Source organism: Staurois parvus, unplaced genomic scaffold, assembly GCF_062004578.1.
Source record: "Staurois parvus isolate SC_StPar_1 unplaced genomic scaffold, SC_StPar_1.0 ptg000470l, whole genome shotgun sequence".
NCBI lineage: Eukaryota > Metazoa > Chordata > Amphibia > Anura > Ranidae > Staurois > Staurois parvus.
The window spans coordinates 2,615,001-2,625,555 of NW_028318266.1; the positions used below are offsets into that span (position 1 = coordinate 2,615,001).

Consider the following 10,555-nt stretch of genomic DNA (forward strand, 5'->3'; position numbering starts at 1 on the left):
ATCCCTCTTGTACACGGTGGTGTCTCCATTGATGAATCCGATTATATATAGCCTGAGAAACCATGAAATCAAGAGAGCTCTGCAGAAAGTGCTGGCTGAGTTTAAGGTCATGGAATTAAAGCAATTGTGAATTTTATGTATAGACACTGCTGTAAGTATTAGTATATTTAACCCCTTGCCTACCGGGCACTTACCCCCTTCCAATCCAGGCCAATTTTCAGTTTTCAGCGCTGTGGCACTTTGAATGACAATTGCACAGTCATGCAACACTGTACCAAACAAAATGTTTATCTTTTTTTTGAGACAGATAGAGTTTTCTTTTGGTGGTTTTTAATCAGCAGTGGGGTTTTTCTATTTTTTGCTAAACAAACGAAAAAAAGACTGAAACTTTTGAAAAAAATGTTTTTTCTTAGTTTCTGTTATACAATTTTGTGAGTAAGTAATTTTTCTCCTTCACTGATGTGCGCTAATGAGGCTGAAGTGATGGGCACTGATAGGCAGCACTGATGAGGAGGCAATGGTAGGTGGCACTAATGGGCATTGACAGGCATTACTGATGGGCACGCATATATGGCACTGATGGGCAATGATAGGGGGCACTGACTGGCACTGATTAGAACTGTTAGGTGGCACTGATTGAAACTATTAGGCGACACTGATGGGCACTGATAGGCAGCACTGATGGGCACTGATAGAGGGCACATACTGGTACTGATAGGCGGTACTGACTGCCACTGATAGGTGGACACAGCTGATCATATGATAGAGCCGATGTCATCAGTTCTTTACTCTGATTGGTGATCTGCTTTGTCCCAGGAACACAGTGCACCACTGATTGCCATGCTGAATGCCCCCCCGGGGTCAAACAGGAGCAGATAGAGTGGGTGGATGTCATATGACATCCTCCCAAAATGAGAAAAGCACCGCCCGTCTGCCATTTACTTATATTGTGGGCAGGAGGCTGTAAAAGCAGAACTTAGCCTGCCCATGTTTTTTTCCCCACTTACCTGAATTGCCAGGTAATCTTTGAAATACATAATCACCTGGGCAACAAAACCAGCATTTTCCTGTTGTGATTTACTGTTCGGGGGGAATAGTCCAGGTCCTGCACTGCCATCTTGATCCTCTTCAGCTGGTTGTCTATTCCCATTTCAGGCAGCTACCTCCTGATGATGCACCAAGTCCACCCTCTGGCTTGCCCTGCAGCCACGCTATGTTCCTGGTCCTGCAGCCTCTTTGGAGATGAACCATGAGGCTGCAGGATCAGGGACAAATCACTCCACCCTAGACTTTAATAATCTACATTTTTCATCATTTGGTGCTACAGAGGCCCATATTGAGGGAGTTTAACTCTTTTGATACTTATTTTTGATCTGAAAGAGATTTGGACATCTTCAGCATAGACCAAAGCTGTCTACCTGCTGTGTCACTTTGAATAGTACCACAACACATTATTACAGTAGCCAGTAATGTGCCCACACTGCAGTGCATCACAATGCCAAAAAAAGCCATGGTTTGTTGTGTTCTAAGGTATGCTGGGAGCCCTTTTAAAATGAACTGGTTGCATTATTTGGTTGGGCAGTATGTGGCTTAAGTCTACATTAAAATGAATTGTATTGAAATGCTTTGTGAACATCATTTCAACATAAAGAGAAACTACAGTCCATTTTTAGTAAAACATTTCCAAAATCTCCTGTGCATAAGTGTGGAGGACTTCTGTTGGTCCTTGGGTGTACATTCTCAGTAAGACCACTGAGGGATCTAGACCGCCTTGCTGCCCTCAGCTGGGGTATTCCAAAAACCAACTGTAACAAATAAAATTCAAAATACTAAAAACTTACAAAGCCATCCACAACTCTGCCCTGAGCTACATCACTAACCTGGTCTTAAAATATCAACCAAACCGCTCTCTTCAATCCTCCAAAGACCTTCTGGTCTCTAGTTCCCTTGTCACCTCCTCCCATGCTCACCACCAGGACTTCTCTCGAGCTTCTCCAATCCTATGGAACTCCCTAATCCAATCTGTCCGGCTGTCTCCTAATCTATCCACCTTTAGACGATCCCTGAAATCCTTTCTCTTTAAAGAAGTCAATCCTGCTTCTAACCAGTAAACTTCCATTTATTTCCTCCATCAGCTCATCACCCCACAGCTATTACCTTTTGTATCACTCAACCCTTCCTCCTAGATTGTAAGCTCCAATGAGCAGAGCCCTCTGTTTCCTCTTGTACCAAATTGCATTGTAACTGTAATTTCTACCTTCATTTTGTAAAGCTCTGAGCAAACTGTTGGCACTATATAAATACTTTATAATAATAATAATAATAATACAGAAACAAGAAAAAAAAGAAGAAAAAGAAGGTGCACTGGACTAGTGTATTATCCCAAGAGAGTTTATTACAAATGTATAAAGACATATATACTCACAAATCAAAGTTTGAATACAGTGATGTGAAAAATAGCTGTCCACAATCCCAACGGTGGGTAAGACCCGGATGCCAAATGAACGCCATTCTGGAATCTGCATTGGCTTACGCATTTCAAGGGCAAGCCCTCCTTCTCAAATTCAGTAAAACATTTCTTGTTGTTAATGTACCACTCCAGAGTTAGGATGAAGGAGTGCTGTGGCTCCAAGTAAAGCAGATGATTGCTGACATTTGGCAGTTCTTTAATGCTTTGTGGAACATCTATAGGGTCCATGAAAGAGTCATTTTCCCATAAGGCAAGCAAGTATACTGGTACTCGGTTGCACCCAGGTCTTATACATAATGCTATAGTGCCTCTCCACCACTCTGGGGCAGGCGAAAACTGAACACAGAAAACAGGTACTTGTAGTTGGCAGACAAGAAGACTGGTCCAGTGACAGTCCTGGTTCAGGGCAGGCAGCGTCCAAAGAGTAGTCAGTGTCCACCTCCAGTCAATGGTACATTCTTGACATAGAGCATTCCAATGCAATGAATGCTTGTACACATACTGGTACTCGGTTGCACCCAGGTCTTATACATAATGCTATAGTGCCTCTCCACCACTCTGGGGCAGGCGAAAACTGAACACAGAAAACAGGTACTTGTAGTTGGCAGACAAGAAGACTGGTCCAGTGACAGTCCTGGTTCAGGGCAGGCAGCGTCCAAAGAGTAGTCAGTGTCCACCTCCAGTCAATGGTACATTCTTGACATAGAGCATTCCAATGCAATGAATGCTTGTACACATTTTACATCTGGAGCATGGATGTTCTTACAAAAAATAAAAAAATTAAAATGTTTAAAGAGAAAAGGATAAAAAATAATGAATCTGTAAGTAATGTTTAACATACAGGTGCTGGGCATGAGGAGATCATTTTTTTCTCAACTTCAGCAAAAAACCTGGTATGGGAAGTTTGTTAGTGGAAATGGTGAGGTGAATATTGGGACCTGCTTTTTGTTTTAAGTCTTCACTGTGGAGAAGGGCAGGCAACCTATGGCTTTAGGATTGTACTATTACTTTGATGGTTTTCCTCTCCGGTCCGTAAATACTGATTTACAGGAAAAGGCCAATGAGGACTAAGGGGAATGGAAATGAGTCTGCAACCAAATGTGGAAGCCCCAAGAACTACATTTAGGTTCCCTCTTCCCAGCTGCCATGATTTTTTACAGTTTACACTGCCATCCTTGTTATGTATGCTTGACCTAGACAGAGATGGTCTTACAAAAAATATATATAAAAATTAAATTTGTTAATGTTTTTACCCTCAATAAATAAATAAAATTGTGATTGTGGGGAAAAAAATGTAATGTGGGGCCATGAACTGGAGGAAGAGAGGCTGTTTTCAACAGTGTTTCATCATATATGATTCAGTAGGCAATTATTCTCATATAACCCCATCTCCCCAGAGCCTGTCCTCATGCCTTAAGGAGTTGGAGAAAGAAGAGGTGAAGGTGGGAGGGGAGAAGGTGTAGACAAAGTAGAAGGTTAAGGAAGGCAAGGGAGGTGGAGGAAGAAGAGGAAGAGGTGAAGGTGGAGGGAGCAGGAATAGACAGAGGAGAAGGATGAGGAAGGGGAGGAGGAATAGGAGGAGGTCATACTAGCATGGCTTACCCACTACTATGGCAGAATCTTCACCTCTCTTTTTAGGATTTTTTGCTTGACTTGGGGTAGGGTGGGCAACCTCAGACAAAAAAGTTAACAAAAAAACACCCCCCCCCTCAAAAAAAAAAAAACAACCCCCACACGCACAAACCTTTTCTCTGTTTCTACCTACGGCTGTAGCATACTACACTTAATTCTTATTACTTTCTGCATTTCCTCCTGTTCATAGTATTCTGCCTCTATTTGCTTTTACCTGCCTTTCCCCGTCTTGTGGAAGGGCAGGCTGTCTTGCTCTGTAGGATTTCCATTTGCTGCTATTCCACAAGTGCCATTATATAATTAAATTAAAAAAAAAAATGGATGCTGACTATATGGGCCAAGGAAGATTACACTGCTAAAATGTGTGCTGTCTAATACCAAATTAATACTGAAGAATAAGGGAAAAATACAAATAAACCATTCTAAATAAATCTGAAAATAAAATTAAAAACTAACAAGTAGAAACAGAAAAAAATTAAAAACAATCTGGTCTGGAAATCTGCTAATTTAGGGGTCACCTAGACTAGGATATTTTTATTAGATTATGTGGGAAGGGTTGCACGGCAAAGACAATTTGAAACTCAGACTGCTGAACTGTGTATAGTGTAGCATTTTAACAAAGCTACAGGTTGTAAAGATTGTGGCTTAGCTAAATAATAAACAAAAATAAATAAAAAATGAACAAATATAAATACATAAAAAAAAGAAATGGTGGCAAGGAATCTCCTACACTGGGGTAACTAGGCCAGGAAATTTCTGAATTTTCTTATTTGGGAGGAGTTGCGGTACAAAGAACTTGGTCATATCATAAAGATATAAAATTAAAAAACACAAATGAAATAAAATAAAGAAGAATCTATGTATATATGTTTGTTTGTTTTTTTTGGGGGGGGCTTCCAGATTCTGTCCCCCACAACCAGAGGCCACGGTTGTGGGGAAGAGGCCCTTGTCCCCATCAGCATGGGGACAAGGTGTTTTGGGGGGAGCCCCCCACCCCAAAGCACTCCCCATGTTGAGGGCATGTAGCCTGGTATGGTTCAGGAGGGGGACTCTTGCTCGTCCCCCCCTTTCCTGACCTGCCTGGCTGCATGCTTGGATAAGGGTCTTTTTTTTTTCATTTTGGCTTGGGGGTTCCCCTCAAAATCCATACCAGACCCAAAGGGCTTGGTACCGATGGGAGGGGGGACCCCACAACATTTTTTTTTTTGTAATTGTCGGGCAGTGCTGACAATTCTTTTGACATTCAGCTGTTAGCGGGGAACCCCACTGACAGCTGAAACATGAACGAATGTTTCACTACTAAAATACCTCATGACTTAATAATATAACTCATGCCATATTTGAGTAATTGAGCGGTATTTTACCACATACTCAGATGCGGTAAGATACTGCTCATTTGTTCAGTTCGTGTTCGAAGTTCGTGGTGGAGCATTCTGTAGTTTCGGAATGTTCAACCGTGAACTGAACAGGGGGGAGTTCAGCCCATCACTAATTATTATTATGTAAATAAGTTACTAAGGATGACGCTTTTCTACTTCTCTCACTATAATGCCAATACTTCATTTGAACCCCTGTTCTTCTGTAAGAGGGCTTCACAAACCAGAATTTCTGACACAATTAGTAATTCTGAAAGGTTCAGCTTCTGTCAGTCAAATACATTTAGATTACAAGGCTAAATACTGCTGTAAAGCTTTGAACATATCTTCACCTGCAATACCATCCTAACTAGCAAGTCAGAGGTCTGCAGGGGCACTGTCAGGGATGCGGGTGTGACCAGAACTGACACAGGGAAACGCATGCTTCAGATATAGTAAATAATATAATTTATTAAGACTAACAATACAAACGCAGTGCAAAACTAAACATAACACAGTGCAAATGAACAGAACCAAACCTCCAACAGATAACAAACATACGATACAAGAGTAGTCAGGCAGGCCGGGTCGGTAGCAAACGGGCAAACGGAGTACCAGGAGCAGGCGGGAGAGTGGTCAGGACTAGCCGAGGTTAGTACAGGCAGAGTTCAGGCAGCATCAGGACAGCAGAAACAGGATCAGGAAACCAGGGCCAAGCAAACAGTACAACAAGGCACAGACTGCAGGTCTGGCCATCTCTTAAATACATCACCTGCAATCAGCCCCAGGTGATGGCTAATTGCCAGCCAGTGAGCCTCTGGTTGTTGAGAGCACCCACTGGCCAGCCCTGGTACTGCAGCCCACAAGGCAGGTGAGTCCCACCACTATTGGCAAGTCCATTCCTGACAGGCACTTCCCTACAACTGGCAACTTAAGAAACAAAGGTTACCATGAAGTTTAGTTTGTGGGTCAACAACCTCTTCCAACAATTATGAACTTGTAGAAATTAAGGACATTTTCGTCTGATACCACAGATTGTGGAAGAAAGTTCCACATCCTTACCGTTATAACTGTAAAGAAGACCCTACGCAGTCTAAGGTTAAACCACTTCTTTCCAACTTCTTTGAGTGGCAGTGTGTCTTCTTCAGCAACCTGAGACTGAATAGTTTTCTCTCTATGCTAGAATCACCATTTAGATATTTTTTTATATTGCAATCATGTCTCCTCTCAAAGGTCCCTACTCCAGGGAAAATACTTTTAATGTGTGTGGCCATCCCTCATAATGGAAATCCTCCAGCTCCCTTATTAGCTTTGTTGTCTTTCTCTGGACTCTCTCCAGTTCCAGAATATCCTTCCTCAGGACTGGTGACCAGAACTGGACGGCACACTCAAGATGTGGCTGAGCTAGAGTTTTGTAAAGTGGTAGAATTATAGTTTTATCTCTTGAGTAAATGCCCTTTTTAATGCTGACATTGCTTGCTTCAGCTTGCCATTGCATGCTATTGTTGAGTCTGTGATCAACTAGGACCCCCAGATTTTTGTCCTGGATTCTCATAGAGGTTTTCCCCCTAGCATGTAACTTGCATTTGTATTTTTAGCCCCCAAGTGCTTTACTATACAGTACATTTAGCAATATTAAACCTCATTTGGAAGTTGTTGCCCACCCCTTTATTTGATCGAGGTCTTCTTATAAAGTTGCTATATCCTGGTATAAGGTCATTACCTGGCTTAGTTTTGGATCATGAGCAAACTCTGCGATTGAACTATTTATTTTAACCACTATATCATTTATGAACAAGTTAAACAGAATTGGTCCCAAGACAGAGCCTTGGAGTATCCCGCTAACAACTCCAGACCATTCAGAAGATACGCTATTTATCAAACCCTCTGGATGCGTTCCTGTGACCAGTTTTCTATCCAAGTACATACCCTAACTTCAATGCCAACAGACCTCAATTTGTAAATTAACTGTTTATGAGCTTCTGTAACAAATGCTTTGGCAAAGTCTAGATACTCTACATCCTTAGGCCTTCCTCTATCCATACTACAGCTCATTTCTTCGTAAAATGTTAACAGGTCGGTCTGGCAAGAATGACCTTTCATAAATCCATGCTGGTTAATATTCATATTATTTTCTTCAGCAAATTCTATCAAAGTTACTTAGTTGGTAAGGTTAAATGAAGACATCAGTCCATCTAGTTCAACCCATGTGGGTGTGTGTATGCATTTATGTCTCTAACACTTCCCGGGTATTCTTAGGCAAGGTCCCTGATCATCCCCTCCAATAGTTTACATACATAGTTTACATTGCCTGACAGGTCTGTATTTTCTAGGTATATACTATATCTTGGCCCTTTGAATATTGTTACCACTTTAGACTTTTAGCAATCAGCTAGTACCAATGGCGTATCATTCATGAGTATAGGGTGTGTGTTGCGCACAGGCCCCAAGGGCAGGGGGGCCATCATGCCCTGTCACGATCTGCACACATGGAGTGACAAAACTTGGTGATAAAATGCACATTCCTGTGTCCCAAGTGGCACCTCTGCAGTGCCACGTGCAGGCTCCCGCTCGCTGCTGCCAGCGTTAGTGATTGGTTGCTAGGATGCCTGGCGTCTAGCAACCAGCCACTTTGTCTGACTCTGCCACCAGAATTCAGTGGAAAACAGAACTTCATCCCTCAGTCCTGGCTGCTGATGCACTTTGTTGCCTCTTTCTGCAGCTGACAACAGGGGTGGACTGGGTGGGGGCAGCTGCTCTGATGTCCCTAAAATGCTAGATCTGCAGGGAAGTACCAGAAACTGAGCAGTGTCCTGGCCTCCTGCAGGTCGAACTATGTCCCGCAGGCAGAGGACTCAAGCTGTCATCTCCATGCTCTCTCTCTCAGCAGCACTAGGTTTACTTCTGGTGGGCATCCTATGACAGGTCATCTCAGCTCAGAGATTACAGTGCTGATCTGTGTGTTGTAGCCATGCCACTCTTCTCCTGGGTCTGCTCCTGAGTTTAGGATCGTTGTGTGTGTGTGGAGGATTTCCCTGTTCTGTCTGTGTGCAGAGCCTGGATTGGACACACTGCTGGGGACCTATGGAAGAGGTAATTGCTGCATCTTTGCCCTTCTGACCTGAAAAAGCTGCTATTGTCTTAGATCCCCTGTTCTGCTGGAAGAGTCACTTTATGAAAATGTTGTCACACACAGTAACCTTCCTGCCTAAGCTTAACTTAAAGGAGATCCAACACCCCTAAAATCAGCTCTACTTACCTCAATCAGCCTCCAGCCCCCTCAGCGCACCCCTCTATACCTCCACAGAGTGCCAGTACCCCCCTCCCTCTGCCGAGCGCCAGTGCCCCTCTCCCTCCACAGAGCACCACTGCTCCCTCTCTTTAACAGAGAGCCAGTGTCCCCTCTCTCCCTCCTCAAAGCACCAGTGCCTCCCTCTCCTCCACAGAGTGCCAGTGCCCCCTCTTCCTTCTCAGAGTGCCAGTGCAGCCCCTCCTTCTGCAGAGTACCAGTGCCTCCCCTCTCCCTCTGCAGAGTGCCAGTGCTCCCTCTCCCTATACAAAGTGCCAGTGCCCCCCTCCACAGAGCATCAGTGCCCCCACTCTCTCTCCACAGAGCACCAGTTCCCCCACTCTATCTGCACAAAGTGCCAGTGCGCTCCTCTCCCTCCGTGGAACACCAGTGCCCCCACTCTCCCTCCACAGAGCACCACTGCCCTCCTCTCCTCCACAGAGTGCCAGTGCTCCCTCTCTCCCTTCACAGATCTCCAGTGCCTCCATTCTCCCTCCACAGAGTGCCAGTGCCCCCTCTCTCCCTTCACAGTGCACCACTGCCCCCCTCCCTAGACAGTGCACCACTGCCCTCTCTCCCTCCTCAAAATGCCAGTGCCCCACCTCTCCCTCTGCAGAGTGCCAGTGCCCCCCTCTCCTTCCTCAAAATGCCAGTGCCCCCCTCTCCTCCACAGAGTGCCAGTGCCCACCCTCTCTCTCTGCAGAGCGCCAGTGCCTCCCTCTCCCTCTACAGAGCACCAGTGCCACCATCTTCTTCTGCAAAGCACCAGTGCCTCCTCTCCTTCACAGAGCACCAGTACTCCCCCTCTCCCTCCTCAAAATGCCAGTGGCCCCTCTCCTCCACAAAATTCCAGTGCTTCCCTCTCCCTCTGCAGAGTGCTAGTGCTTCCCTCTCCCTCTGCAGAATGCAAGTGCCCCCTCCCTTTACAAAGTGCCAGTGCCCCCCCTCCCTCTGTCGAGCATAAGTGCCCACCTCTCCCTCTGCACAGTGCCAGTGCTCCTCTCTCTGCCACAGAGCGTTAGTGCCCCCCCCCCTCAAAGTGCTAGTGCCTCCCTCTCCCTCCTCAAAGATCCAGTGCCCTTCTCTCCTCCACAGAGCACCAGTGTCCCCCTCTCCCTCGAAAGAATGCCAGTGCCTCGCACTCCTCTGCAGAGTGCCAGTTCCCCCATTCTCCCTCCACAAAGTGCCAGTGCCCCACTCTCCTCCACAGAGTGCCAGTGCCCCCACTTCCCCTCCACAGAGCACCAGTGCCTCAACTCTCCCTCCACAGAGTGCCAGTTCCCCCATTCTCCCTCCACAAAGTGCCAGTACCCCCACTCTCCCCTCCGCAGAGCACCAGTGCCCCCACTCTCCCTCCGCAGAGCACCAGTGCCCCTACTTTCAGAGTGACACTGCTCTTCTCTCCTCCACAGAGTGTTAGTGCCCCCCTCTCCCTCCACAGAGCACCAGTGCCCCCCCTCTCCCTCCACAGAGTGTCACTGCTCTCCGCTCCTCCACAGAGTGCCAGTGCCCCTTCTCTCCCTTCACAGAGCACCTCTGCCCCTTTCCCTCCACAGTGCATTAGTGTTCCCTCTCCCTCCTCAAAACGCCAGTTCCCCACCTCTCCCTCTGCAGAGTGCCAGTGCCCCGATTTCCCTCTGCAAAGTGCCAGTGGCCCCTTCTCCCTCCTCAGAATACCAGTGCCCCCTCTCCTCCACAGAGTGTCAGTGCTCACTCTCACCCTCTGTAGAGTGCTAGTGCCTCCCTTTCCCTCTGCTCAGTGCCAGTGCCCCCCCTCTCCTTCTGCAGAGCATTAGTGCCTACTTTCCT

The 10,555-nt window shown here is 45.9% G+C and overlaps 1 protein-coding gene across 1 annotated transcript in view; it reads left to right on the forward strand.

Moving 5' to 3' along the window:
• The window catches only part of LOC149452523 (olfactory receptor 5P51-like), a 945-nt gene extending 815 nt beyond the window's left edge, over positions 1–130 (forward strand). The window contains exon 1 of the mRNA XM_089689250.1: positions 1–130. This exon is cut by the window's left edge and continues 815 nt beyond it. Coding sequence (XP_089545376.1) covers positions 1–130 — 130 coding nt within the window.
• Positions 131–10,555: the final 10,425 nt, after the last annotated feature.